Source organism: Sinocyclocheilus anshuiensis, unplaced genomic scaffold, assembly GCF_001515605.1.
Source record: "Sinocyclocheilus anshuiensis isolate Anshui unplaced genomic scaffold, SAMN03320099.WGS_v1.1 scaffold51, whole genome shotgun sequence".
NCBI classification, from domain to species: Eukaryota; Metazoa; Chordata; class Actinopteri; order Cypriniformes; family Cyprinidae; genus Sinocyclocheilus; species Sinocyclocheilus anshuiensis.
The window spans coordinates 4,131,366-4,146,663 of record NW_015548296.1 but is presented as its reverse complement, the minus strand read 5'-3'; the positions used below and the strand labels follow the sequence as shown (position 1 = coordinate 4,146,663).

Genomic DNA, 15,298 nt, shown 5'->3' with positions numbered 1-15,298 from the left:
TTTATAGGGCTGGGTTTTGACACAAATTTCACGATTCGATTCTCATTCACAAGCTTGCGATTCGATTCACAATTCAATTCGATTCGATTCCATATTGATTATTTTGGATATATATCAGGTACAGCACATGCCACATTTTCTCAAGGAAAAAAAATCTCTCAACTAAAATATACATGAGAGTCAGTTGGTACTACATTACTATAATATTGAAGGTTAAAACGAACTGATTTGTTAAAATTACACTTAATGAAGTTTTAAAATAATAAAGTTACAATTACATAATATTTCTACTTCCATTCATTTTTTTATATATATAAACAATGGTGGCTGTCATAAAAACTTGATGGATTTATTCAAACATAAATTAAACATCGAAGAACAGTTTTTAATGAATATGTTATATGGTGCATATATTTAGCAAAATGCCCCTCTCTACAGTTTATTTTTCTATCTGATTAATGAGTTTATGGTCACCGAATATGTTTTTCTCCGGTAAATGTGATGTTACGTGACATTGTTTACAAGCCGTTATATTGACGCGGCTGAAACAATGATTGAGCGATTACAAGAGACAGGATACGGATTGTAAAGTTGTACTCTTTCTTTTAACTTACCTTTGGATGTTTAGTCATGTTTATTTTGTGCTGAAACTGGTATTAATGTGGAGGAGCTGATCAGTTCACGTGCGCCTCGCGCTGCTGCGTCTGTTGAACTGAGGCGCTACAGCGATCTGTCACTCCACATTAAACAGCGCCAAAACGGCATTTATTGTTTAAATACTGCAATACAATGGACATAATTTAAAATCTGAGACTTTGTTTCATATTAAAAGTACCAAAGTACAATGCTTATTGCAATTTATTGGATGGGAAGTGCCCTTCAGTGTTCCGTCCATTAACTGAAAACAGGCTAGACTAATCAATTCTTGGGATTTAAGAATCAATATCGTTCCGTAAAAATGAGAATCGATTAATATCGAGATATCTATATTTTTTACCCAGCTATTTATCTATCTGACAAAAGAATCACTGAACTGTTAAGGGCAAAGGAATTAACTTAAATGATTAATACAATCAAAATTGTAAGTGGATGCATTTTATCCCTTCAAAGAGTCTCATTAGACCAACAAATAACCGTGATTATTAAAGTTGCATTTAATCATGACAAGAGTTTTAAGCAAGTTATTTCATCTAATTAAGTCACTGGCAGCTGTTTGGGAAATCATTATATGTGATTAATGCATAACAATTATGGTACAGCTCAAGTCATATATTTTACCAATGTAAACCATCTCTGCAAACCTTGATCAAGATAATTACTTCAAACTTAGGTTTTTGTGTCATTAGAGTAATATTTTCATTAGAGTAATATGATCATTGTAATTGGTATTTATTAGTGGGTAAAGCACAGTTGATATCCTATAATTTGGTGACTTGAGGAAAGACACCTGTTGGTTTTGTTGTCTTTGTTTTTCATAGTATCTCTAGAATGTTTGAATCATTTTCAAACCTAATACATGATTACTGCGCATTCAAGCAGGGATTCTCAAAGTAGGTTTCGTAAATGTCTTGTTCTCAGATCTCATTAATTTTCATTCTGTGTTGATTATACATGCAAGGACCAATGTGGTTTGTGTATAGTTTCATTTCTTCCCTGCTTTCATGTGCTTATTTGGTGTTGAGTGCACACACACTATTGCACATTGTGCAAACACATTGTTGCATATAGTGTGTGCCAGAATTTAAATTTAAACATTGAGTGAATACAGATTTGAATTTCATCCTATTTTAGACACAAATCAATTAAATGACTTGGAACACGTTGCACAGATGAGTTAATTATGGTAGTTTATGTGCTTTTTGGAGCTTCAGTTCCAATCACCATCCTCTCATCCCTAATCCTTGTGTTTCTTGGTTAATAAAGTCATATGGGTTTGGATTGCCATGAGGGTGAGTACATGACAAGAATTTCACTTTGTGCAAACACTTACTGTATTTTCGTATTGCTGCTGCAAAGCAGTATCACTTTTTTATGTATTTATTTATTTTGGGATATTTTATTCAAAGAAGAGTGTACCTTTTTGATTATTCAGCAAAAAAACTGTAAAAACTATAACACATGCAGTTTTTGATTAGTTTTTTTTATTCAGAAAAGGCTTCTTTTTTTTTTTTTTTTTTTAAGGAAAATGTACTCACCCTCAGGCCATGCAATATGATGATGAGTTTGTTTGTTCATCAGAAATTATTTTGAGAAACTTCAAAGAAACTTTGAGAAATGATAGTGAGAAATTACTTGTTCACCAATGGATCCTCTGCGTTGAATGGGTGCTGTCAGAATGGGAGTATAAAAAACTGATAAAAATTTCACAATAATCCAAGTAATTCACACGGTTTCAGTTAATCAGTTAGCGCCTTGAAAATATTGCTTTCTCCAGTGGAAAAAGTCTTCTCATCTGAATCAGGAGAGAAATATGCACAATATACACAATATTTGGAACCTCATTATGATGGCACCCATTCACTGCAGAGGATCCGTTGGTGAGCAAGAGATGTAATGCTATTTTATTTATTTTTTTTATCTGGTGTGATGATGAAACAAATTCATCTACATATTGGATGGCCTTAGGTTGAGTATATGTTCCGCAAATTTTTTTTTTTGGGATAATTATTCAGTTCACATAATTGATAATGTTGTGGATTTCAGCTAAATTAATAAATGTAAGTGATGACAGTCAGATTATGGGAGAGAGGCTACTTTCATAGGGTAGCACCACCAAAAATAAAAGTAGTACCTTAGTATTAGAGAGGTCACATTTGCCTTCTAACATCTTTAACATGCATGTATTCTTTTTAATCTCAAAGAAATGGATGTCTTTTACTAAATGATAAATAAATCATTAAACAAAGCTAGATGGGTTATAATGTAGAAGCATGTTTTCATATTTCATAAGAGTTCAGCTATTCAGTAGCTTTGTGATTACATCACAGTAAGATCTGGGACAGTGTCTTCACATTGCTGATGTACTCAATGGTCATGAATGCATGAACTAGCTTTTCTGCATCAGAAACAGGTAACATATTTCGTAACTTGGCAATGTTTCTAAGATGAAAGAATGCTGATTTGTAACATGGGAAATATGATTATCAAAAGACAAGTTGCTGTCATACCTGTATAGTTTTGTAATCGATCTATGAGTATGTCATGATCTATTGTGTCGAACGCAGCACTAAGATAAAGTAAAACTAGCACTACAATATCACTCACAAATGTGCCTTCAATCTTCAAGGATGCACAAATAAGAACATTTAGAAGCAGAAATCAGATAAAAGCCTTTTGATATTACATCAGTCATTTCCTGTTGACTTCTGTTAGTGTAGAAATGCAATACTTTAAGTGTCCATGACTGGGTCATGAGAAAAGTACTAGCTACAGTATCTTGTCTCCTACAGACCATATAATTAAACAACAAAATTCATGAAAGAGTTCCTGAAAGAGTTTGCACATGTGCATTTCATCAGCATATATTCCATTGGTATGACTGATGCAGGTAATATAGTGACCTTTGGGAGCACTAGACTCCTGATTGGAATTCTAGCCCTCAGTCCTCATTACCAGGCACTCAGTGTCATTTGTTTGGGAAAAGTTATTGATTTTCTTTAAAGTGAGTGCTTATGCTCAGTCTGTGAGGATCAAGCGTTTTGACTGCTCCTCCTCAGACAATTAGCTCAGAGAATGATGGCACTCTTGATCCGAGACCTTAATCCTACCATCTCTGTCACCATGCACATTCCTGTGCTGGCATGGCTCGCTCTCACACAGTCCAAATGAAGATAATAAAGCAAATTTGACTTGCAGCATTCATCTCAGTTTTGGTAGAAACACTTTTATAGGTTTTTTAAAAGGTGTATGGGCTTTTTTTGTGTCTCTCTCTTCACAGTAAAATAAGAGTCATGGCTTATGATGTTATGCTTGGCAGCAAGCAACATTCATAACAAACAGCGTAGTATAACAATATTTCAGGTAACTCCAAAAGCCTTTTAATATTCAATTCAAGCCTTAACCTTAGAATATAGTCTCAAAATCATGGGTAGCATCTAAATAGGCTGTTCTCTTTGAATGATAGTGTATGTGTGTCATTAACATAATATAATGAACAAGGGTACATGTAGCAGAGAACAGTTTTTTCCAAAGTGGCTGTCTCAGTTCTGTTGGTGTCGTTCTATTTGCTTTTCTGTTTTCCTTACTTTCACCAGCAGATTTCCCTAGGGTGCACGACAGTTCCTGTCCTGCCCTGAAGGTGCTGAAATGGAAAATATTTTAGGAGTATACACATTTACTGTATTCTTGTAAATGTCTCCCCTGAGTAAATCAACAGATATGAACAGAATGTCTTTTTCTGAAATAACGCTAATGTCACCCTCAAAATTAGCTCTTGAAGGAAGGTTGGAAAGTACATGTAGATATAAGTAGGACAAGCACTTTTCTGGCACATAAAAATGCGGGTTTTTGAGTGAATGAAAAATCCCAAATAGGCCAACAGCTTTAAACAATAACTTGTGCAAAAAAAAATGCATAAATATATATATGAAAATAAGACTGCTGTCATGCTTGGAAAATTGTAGTAGCTGTTCAACTTTTAGTTCTTTAAAAGTTAGAAAAATCCCATTCGTTATTGTATGTGATTTTGAGTATCTCTAAGAATTAGTTTCGGTTGAAGTAATTAATGATTCATTTTCATATGAAATTTGTGAAGAGCAATAATGGAACAAATGAACATGAGCAGATTTAATGTCAGTGCATTTAATAACGGCACTCCTACAAAAGTAATTTAAAAATTAGTAGCAGGAAGATTATTGGCTAAGCGATGCATTTCCTCTCATCCTCTATGAGCCGGCGTGTGTATTGGAGACTGTAAGTAAATGTCAAGAGCTGTGTGTTTAGTTGTGCTCCTTTGTATTCCCGTTGAAGGACAAGTTGTTGGCTCTTGTTGGCATTTAGCAAGAGGCTTGATCCACGGTGGCAACACCGGCTGACGCTTCCAAGCAACCGAAATACCTACAAGGTGTTGATTGCTATCTGTGAACAACTCCCGTATTGAAAAGAAAAAGATTTCCAAGCCTAATACAAGTCTGTTTATCTTTATTGTGCATGGGGAGCGGCTTCTGGTTGGCTTCTCATATGGATGTCAGGTGCTAGGGAGTTTCATTTGCACAACATCCAGTGGTGCATTTGCCTTCACACCAAATGTGCCCATCTGTTTGACACACAGTCTAACTGCTGACATAACTGGCAGCATCAGCATAAATTATGTGCTGCTGTGCATATGGTATACGCTGCCATTAGTGGTCGCAGCAAGATTGTTGACTAGATGTTCAAGGCAAACAGGGACCTTTGAACAGTGACTCAGATGATATAAATGTCTACTGCCATGTAAGGCGGCAACATCCTTATTCTTTACCCCTGGAGAAGTGAGTGTGTAGTTCAAATTCAGTCAAGTTGGGAATTATTTGCTCTACTTTGAGATCATTGATTTTTATGTGGGTGTTTTTTCAGCTATGGGTACTTTCGGCCCTGTGGACTTTTAGAAAATAAACTGTCTTTAGACACACTTTTCACTCTTGCTTGTTTTTCATTTGTCTGCTAACAGTGGATACACAAGCATCACAAAAAAAAAAAAATAATAATAATAATCTATGAAACACCAAGTTCACTGAAGTATATAGTGATATATTGTGGTTTTTGTAACTATATAAAAGAGACATTAATTTTCCTCCATCCATGACAAGTTAAGTTGCTGTGATAGATACTCCAGGGGCGTCATGCACTGTTTTTTTTGGAGTGGGCACGAGTGAAGGGGGGGGGTTGCTCGTCATGCTTGTCATGACACACAACAGTCATATATATATATATATATATATATATGTATATATATATATATGTGTAACTATAAGTGTATAAGTGTATATGTATAACTTATAACGTATAACTTATAAGTGTATATAAGTATAACTGATATAGGCTTATGTTTTATTTATTTTTACCTTTTTATTTAAAATATCTTGATTCTCAAATATGTGTAAGTAGATGCATTTTGCACCTTTATATATTATGTTAGTTGATAATGGCCAATGGGCAAAGTAGCCTAATAGTGTAATCTATTAACAACGCATAAAAACCCGTCTTTTTACTTAAGTAGCCTACCAGATATGGGTGTCATACCATAAAATATTTTTAATATGACTGACTTTGTATTTAATGAATTAATCTGAAACATTGTAATTTACTAATTATAACACTTTCATTGTACAGAAAGCAAAGAACATTTTAAGCACTATCAAAAACTCATAATCACTGAAGCTGTTTACACAGTGAAATAAATATACTTCCATCGTATGTATATCTGCACTTTGTTGTTTCTGATGAGAGAATCATCAGAGAGCAGAATTCCTTCAGCGAACGCGTGCACTGAATAAAACATTTCCGCAATGGCTGATCTGAACGCCTCTGATTGGTCATTGCATTCATAAGCTTAACAGAATCGTGTGTGTTTTCGTTACAATGTGCAGCTGTAAAAACGTGTCTGGCTCAGCGCCAGCCAAAGCGCGAACGATGATTTGAATTTAGCAGCATTATTAGAACTGCACGTTCTAATAATGCCAGTGTGAGTGTATGAAATATAAAAAAAATATTATTTGGCTATTTTTTGTCTTTTGGAAGCTGCATTCAAAATCCGCTTGGCTCAAAAATCTGAGGGGGCACGGGCACTGGTGGTTTGGCTAATTAGGCAGAGCTGTTGAAAGCTCTCGTGAGAAGAGCTGCCCAGGGCTCTCGGCTGTTATGCCAAACACACTCAGATACTCACACAGTCTGTCTGTCTGTCTCTCTGTCTGTCTGTCTGTCTAAAAACGTTTTGTAGCTTTGATCCAATAAATGTTGAGCATAAGAGACTACTTTTTAAAAAAAAATTACTGACATCAAACTTTTGAACAGTAGTATGTCTTGTATTTCATCTCTGTCATCTCTTCACAGCTCTCTCTCCTGGCAGAGGTGGGGTTTGGTGGCTGTCTTCTCTATGTGGATCCATGTGATGCCCCATTTGGGAATAAGACATTTGGGGTAACCCTGAACCCAGGTGGGAACCCGTTTTTTCGAGAAGACGCCAGTACTGGTAAGTATCTGCGCTTACACCAGGGCACTGTAGCCTTATTAAGATTGTATTAACATTTTATACTTTCATCAAAAACTCCCTATATTGAGAAAAGAAAAAGAAAATAATAAATAAAAAGAGTTTCTGCAATGACTTGATGAACATGAATGTAATTATAATTATTATAAAACAAAAAAAGCATATCTTTAGGTCTCAGATGGTTTGGCTTTACTTTCAAGGCAAATGCTTGCAATTATGCTGATAATTTTCACAACAAAAAAGAAGTCACATTAGGCAACAGTGAGTGAGAGGAAGATAATTACTGCTTTTGGACATCTATGATGCCTGCGTACTTAAACTACCTCTTCGCTCATTATTAAACGCATTCCATTTCAGACTATTATTTTTAATGATGAAAGAAAATAACATAACTTGCATTATGAAATCTAGACTAACTTAAAGTGAATGCATATTAAAATAAAAAAGGATCCATTGATGGCAGTTTTCCATCGTGCAAGTCTAAAACTTATATTATGCTCTGTCCATGGTGCTGAAAGTCAGCTACTGTATGTGTGTGCAGCTGTCCGTGATGCTAAAATTAAATGTCTTACAGTTTAAAGAAGTTATGCTGGCTGTATTTAAATATCTACTATTTGCTGTAGCATCATGCAATTATAAAGCCTACAGTGTATGCTGTCCATGGTGCCGAGATTCAGCTGTATGTGTGCTGCTGTCTATGGTTCTGTAATCAAATGTCCTACAGCATGGGTTTTTTTAAACCTGTCCTGAAGGCCCCCCAGACCAGCACTGCACAAGGACATCTCAATTTGAAGGATCCTTTGAAGGCAGTCTTCGGTTTCGCATCCTTCATTCAGCCTGTTTTGCAGGATGCATAAGATGTGTCTTTTGTATCCTTTTATTATCCATAGTCCTTTGCAGACTTTCTAATTCTCGAAAAAATAATTGGTTGAAAATAAATCAGCACTGAGCTCATTCAATTTTGTTATGTAATGCAAGACAAAAAATTATTTTGGAGATGATGGCATTATGTTTTCATTATGTTTACAGTCTGATGGCATTATGTTTTCTTTTGTTTTGTTGTAAATTAATTATGTAATGTTAAATTGTGCATAATGTAAACCCCTGGGAGATCATAGACAGTTGCCATTACCTCTACTACATTAATAAAGTCACTTAATATAAATATTTTTCATATAAAATATTAGTTAAATTAGAATTTGAATAGTATTTTCTTCTTACCATGACTGTATCCATGGGCACTTACTAGACCATCTCATTGTAGCGTTTAATGCTGAGCGGGACTCTACAAAGTCTGTAAAAATAGGGTACAATACTGTATTAAAAGGAAGGGAATTTTCCATATTTATTTTTTTGCAGGTGTTTTTCTTGCATTTTGAATTTTGTACTTCATTGCGTTGTGCTTTAGGGTTAAATGAAATGTCCGAAAAATTACTGGATAATGTCCTGGTAAAATATTACCAGTATATTTTCCTTTTTTAAAAATTGTATTACTATTCTTAATATTTTAACAGTGTAGCCTTGAAGCCTCAGAAGGACTGGACTAGGAAGGATGCACCCTGACTTAGGAGGCAGCCTTCAGCTTGAGAAGCACCCTATGTTTCCCTAACACCTTGTCCTACAGTGTTTAAAATAAATTAGATTTAATGTTGTGCTCTATTTAAGCATCTACTGATGACTATAGCATCATGTAAGTCTGAAGCATGTATTGTTTGCTGTCCATAGTGCTGAAAGTCAGCAGTGTACAGTATGTGCATCAGCGCTGCTGTCCGTGGTGCTGAAACCAAAACTACTGTATTTAAGAGTGCTGCCCATGACAGAAGACCTCAGTGCAGCCCTGGCTGACCCTGGCTCTCTGCAGTGCAGGATCACTGGGACGTGTCATTACTGGAGTGATAGCATGGGCTTACAGCAGGCCGCGGAGTCAGGGCACGATGGGGCCTGCAAACAGATGCCTTAGCAGATGTTTCGTGCCTGTTTTCTCTTCAGCAAGAGCGCTTGGCAGGAAACGAGTGCATGGTGAAGTTGCCGAATACTCTGTGGTGGTTCAGGGGAGCATGAATTATTTAGCAAGACTATTGTCCTTGGAACGGTTTTGTTTGGCAATGAGAGAATATATGCAATGTGGTCTGGTGAACCCATACACCGAATACCAGAGGTCAGACTCTAGTTATTTTTATGCTGTCTTTATGATCCATGATATAAGGTCACATGAGCAATGTGCACATGTGTGCTTATTATATGACATGCTGTAGATGTGAATTTATGACATTGTTTAATCAAAAACAAGGATTTCAAAAACAGAGAGGGGTGTGCTATTGATTTAGATGTTGACAAAATATTTGGGTTACACTTTATTTCGATAGTCCACTTTAGACATTCTATTAACTATAAGTAACTTTGTAACTACATGTCAACTACATGTCAACTAATTCTCATTAATTTGCAACTAGATGTCTACTAACTCTCAGAGTAGACTGTTAGGGTAGGTTTAGGGTTAGTAGAATAAGTTGACAAAGAAAGTGTTAGAAGATATTAAGCAGACAGTCTACTAATACTCTACGAACTGCTAGTTGACATGTAGTTGCAAAGTTACTTACTGTTAATATAATGTCTAAAGTGGACTATCGAAATAAAGTGTTACCAATATTTGTTCTGAAATATTTTTTTCTTGGTTTTTCCAATATAAATGAATTATGAAAAATGGTCATTCAAGCCCCCCTACTTATAAATATGCATCAATCAGACCTAGTTGATAAAGTGTGGTGGAAGTTTTGTTTGTGAGAGCTCCTCCTATTCTTTGTTTAGTTTTATTTATCAGCTGTACAGTAATGGTTGTGTTGTTTGCATTTTAATTTAAAATCTCCTTGTTGTACTGACATACTACCTACTGAGACAGATTAAGTTAAATCTAAGCAGACATCTTTGATAACACATGCTTGCTTATTCCTCTGCTAGATAATATAATTTTAGCCCCATTTCAAATAATAATTACTTTGGAATGAATGAGATGCATCTGCACAAATTAGCAAGTCAGACGTTTTGAATGATAGACACTTGATTGATAGTTTTGCTTGTTGATTTATCACAAATGCACTTTCATTTCTCACTCCTGTTCTGATCTATATATAATGATATATAGTGGTATATATTATTATATTATATATATAATGATATATAATGTTAAAGGAATATTCCGAGTTCAGTATAACTTAAGCTTATCGCAGTGTTTGTAAATTGCTAACAAAAACTATTACAATTTGTTTGTTCATTTATATAAAGCAGAAATAAAATATAAGTATTCTCAATGTATGCTTCAGACACTGGTCACGACGAGGCGTTCCCCATAGCGACCCCTAGAGGACGCAGTTCGAAGTTCCCATGAAAGGGAACTATTATTATTATTATTTATTTAAATAAACCAGACATTACACACAAAAAGATGATTACTTAGTTAGTTATAATTAGTACTTTATTTATTTATTTTTTAGAATTAGTACTTTAAAAGTACATATTAGTACATTTTGAAATGGTTCTGAGTGACATAATTTGTATTTATTTATTTTTTTCTGAGAGTGTATAGCTTACTAGCATCGATGAATTGTAGTGATGGCCTTGGTCACAGCATACAGTCTGACAAACAACAATCGAGATGTACAAAATAAACGGTGTGCACATGCCTTTAGACGTCAGGAATCATTCCAGGATCTTGTTTACTTATGATTTGTGAATGAAATGAAACAAATAACATGATGCCTTTAAGGCTCACGTGGAAAAATTTGTCTCTACAACTAAAAGAGAAGGCCAAGTGCACTGATTCAATCAGAGGAAATGCTTGGGTACCTGAATTGTGGCCTCTGGAGAACAAGTGTTGTGTGGTTTTATTGAGCCATGACTCTATCTTATTTATTTATGGATAAATTCTCCCATCCTCCTGGTTGGGACATGAGTCAATAAGGTGCTGGAGGACATAAACGGAGCATTGGCATAAAAAAGCATCGCTTTCTTTATCAGCCTTCTGCTCTGCTGGCTCGTTGCTTTTTCGATTACATAATTTTGTTAACCTTTAAAGCCAGGCACATATCTGAGGAAGAGAAATCTGAAATATGTGGGGAACTTCAAACATTTTTTACATGTTAATTTCAAGTTGCTGACAGGTGGTTTTATTCACATGGAACGAATTGTGTCTCCTGGGTTATTTCGAAACCTTGTTGAAGTGAGAAGAAGCCTTTGAATAGAAATGTAGTAATTTGCATATTTATTTAAATACACTACAGCTATGGGACACATGTAGGAGTCTTAATGAAGAAATGCTTACCACTGCTGTTGGGAAGAGAAACGTCCTCTGTGCAATGTCAGTCAAAACCATCACAATGTGTCCCATCTCTCCCCTCGGTCTGACTTCTCCTGTGGGTATCTCTGTTTTACGCCCTCTTTCTTTCTCTTTTCATGTTGTCATTTCCCACTGCTTCTGTTCATGCAGGAGTCACACCAAGAGTAAAAAAAAAAAAATTAATAGATGTAAACAATGAACACTGTCCTACATGAAGAGCAGTTGATCTGTTTGAAGAGAAACCGACAAGGTTACTTGGAGAGACAGCATAATTCCCCAAAATATAGTTGTCTATTTGTTCTCTGCCTGAATCAATCTGTGTTTTGAACCAATAGGATTGAGTGAATGATTCAATGATTGACTCATAAAGACAGTTGTCTTAGACTTGTCACTAGTTACTGGTGTAATAATGCAGTCAGAAATAATCACTAAGAATCCTCACCACTAATGCGCACTAATGAGTGGAGCATATTACAATTTAGAGCTAGAGCATTTTATTATTGTCTTTTTAAATTACACTAAAGTTTGGTGAAAGTAATATTTTATTTGAAGAAAAAAGTATATTTTTATTATACAAGGATGCATTAAATTGATCGAAAGTGACAGTGAAGACATTTATATTGTTACAAAACTCTTTTTTTTTTTTTTACTTTCTATTCATCAGAGAATCATTAAATTACAATTCAGCTTTTCCATTAAAGAAATAAATGACTACTTAAAATGTATTGGAGGTAAATAGAATTAATTTTAGTATTTCATGATATTGCTTGTTTTAATGAATTTAGCCATAGTGGGCATAAAAGGCTTCTTTGAAAAACAAACAAACAAAAAAATTAATAAATCCTACATATATTAAAAGTAAACAAATGTTTACTTACCAGAACATATTTAATCACATTTCCATCTGATTTATACTCTATGTAATAGCTCAAGGTTAAAAAGCTCCTTCTTTATGAATGCTTTTACAAGCAGTTTAGTTTGCAAAAGGTTTGTACATTCAAAAGTGTCAGAGCTGAGTTTGTGTCATAAAAATGTTTTGCTGATTTGTTTGAAATTGTTGCTATTTGTTGACAATTAGATTTTTTTTATTCACTAAAGTTACCGCTAGCACCTTCTTAAGTCCTTAACTTAACTCATACTACTTTTTATCATTTCCATCCATTATTTTGCTCTTATTAGGTCCCTTTTCCCCCAGAAAAGACACAGAGCATCACAACAGAATGAGAATAAAGCGCTGTAATGTATGATTGCATTTGAATAACTTTTTTGTATCATAATTATACTTCAAATTGTGGTTCGTTTACTTGATGAGTAGCTTGATTACTTGGGCTCTAGGCGCTTTTTAAGGCAGCGTTCATTAAAGGAATGCTTTACAGCAGTGACGCCCTTTCCCGCATCTCAAGAGTTGATCCTCATGTGTTCTCTTTACTTTCTGCCCTTAAACCAATGAGCATTTGGAATGCACTCAGGCTGAAAATTGCCTTTTCTACCATCGCTATCATTTGATTGGTATTCCAGCTAATAGACATGCAAATAAAACAGAGGGTGCATTGCACTCCAGACAGAAATGTGGCACTTGGTCAATAACATTATGGAAATGTTGCTTCTACTTCTTCAGCTCTTTGTATGAGAGCAATAGTGCCTTTGCCAAAGTGCACAAAGGCCTTAAGTTGAGGAAATTACTCTGCCGGCTACATTTTCTCAGTAGCGGCACTTCTGTCCATTTGGCGTGATTAATATGTCAGTCTTATGTTGAACCGTGTGTCCCCCCATCATCGCCGATGTAATGCATATTTGAGTCTTTTTATTATATATTTATTATACATTATATATATTATTGAGAAAGAATGTTTTTATAGGATTTCTACGGAAATGAAAGACTGTCGCTCACAGCATTTGGGAATATGAGAATGACATTTTGGAGGTTTAGATGTGTTTTTGATGGAGGATGGGCGGGCAGCAGCCCTGCAGGCCATAAGCTCCCTGTTATCTCATTCAGAAGGTCGGCGGTGCCCCCTGCCTGGGCCGGCTAGGACCATCTTATCTGCAAAGGGTGGGAGGGCTGCTTGGTTTGTCCTGTTGCTCGGACCCCCACCGTGCCAGAAATGCAGCCCCTGTCAGATGGATGTAGGTCTGCCTTTATTGCATCAAGAAAGCAACGTGATGAAATCCAAAGAGCTGTATTTAACACACAACGAGGGCTTTACTTAAGGCCCGATTCTGTAGTGCTGCAGATGTGCTGTAGGGTACACAACAAAATATTGGTAATGAGAGAAAAATATCTCTAATGTTCTGTTTGGACTTTTAAAGACCCCTTTTACTAGCTCAAAAACACACTTGCATAAGATTTTTTCTATCAGATTTTTTTCATGATTTTTCCTGAACTTTTGAGAACTGGTTATAAACATAATTTAACCTTGCTTAAAAATACTACATTGCAAATGTTACATTATGTATATATGAGGTCTTAGAGACCCCAGGTATAAAACATGAATAAATGCAATGAATGCTCACATGCTCTGATTCATTTGCATGCAGTATTAAACTTTTCTTTTTTTTTTTTTTTTTTTTTTTTTTTTGTACGGTACATGTGTTTTACAATTCATCAAAACATGTTCATTTTAGAGAAGCTTTTATCCAAAACATGTTACAAATGGGAGTATCACAATCAATCTGTTATGAACGCCAGCAATATTGCAGTACAGTTTAAAATATAAACTAGATTACACAAGCTAGAGCAGTGAAATGAGTGAGAAGGAGAGAACAGTTTTTTTTATCCGTTCTCTCTCTCTCTCTCTCTCTCTCTCTCTCTCTCTCTCTCTCTCTCTCTCTCTCTCTTTCAACAAATGCCTTTGTTATTGTAAGTGCCTATGGGTTTGGATGAGTTAAGTGCTTGTGGAAGAGATGAGTGGAATACAAAAAAAAAGTAATTTTGAAAGTCGAATTATTATTTGTAAACACGCAGCATTTGGGTTGGGTTAACATAAAGAACATAAAGCTCAAGGGTTAATATCATTATTAATGAACCTCTTTAACATACGCTACTTGATGTCAAACATTTTAGTGATTTATTAGTATTCAGTGTTTTAATATAAAAACTAATTACACAGAAGTGTTTGTGTTTATAATGAAAATGTCAGTTTTTCTAAAAGTAATACAGATAGCAGCCGTTCAAGCTCCACCAATGAATTATTCTTTTGTTCTTACAGTTACAAACACGTCAAGTAGTTTTTAATTTCTGTGACCATTCAAAATGGTCTCTCAGTTTGGTCCACTAGGCTACACAATCATGGGGAAGACTGCTGATCTGACAGTTGTCCAGAAGACAATCATTGACACCCTTCACAAGGAGGGTAAGCCACAAACATTCATTGCCAAAGAAGCTGGCTGTTCACAGAGTGCTGTATCCAAGCATGTTAACAGAAAGTTGAGTGGAAGGAAAAAGTGTGGAAGAAAAAGATGCACAACCAACCGAGAGAACCGCAGCCTTATGAGGATTTTCAAGGAAAATCGATTCAAGAATTTGAGTGAACTTCACAAGGAATGGACTGAGGCTGGGGTCAAGGCATCAAGAGCCACCACACACAGACGTGTCAAGGAATTTGGCTACAGTTGTCGTATTCCTCTTGTTAAGCCACTCCTGAACCACAGACAACGTCAGAGGCGTCTTACCTGGGCTAAGGAGAAGAAGAACTGGACTGTTGCCCAGTGGTCCAAAGTCCTCTTTTCAGATGAGAGCAAGTTTTGTACTTCATTTGGAAACCAAGGTCCTAGAGTCT

The 15,298-nt window shown here is 35.6% G+C and overlaps 1 protein-coding gene across 1 annotated transcript in view; it reads left to right on the top strand.

Moving 5' to 3' along the window:
- Nucleotides 1-15,298, top strand: part of LOC107655960 (inactive N-acetylated-alpha-linked acidic dipeptidase-like protein 2) — a 153,967-nt gene that overhangs the window by 32,240 nt on the left and 106,429 nt on the right. The window contains exon 5 of the mRNA XM_016443595.1: nt 7,030-7,168. Coding sequence (XP_016299081.1) covers nt 7,030-7,168 — 139 coding nt within the window. The remainder of the gene's footprint in view (nt 1-7,029; nt 7,169-15,298) is intronic.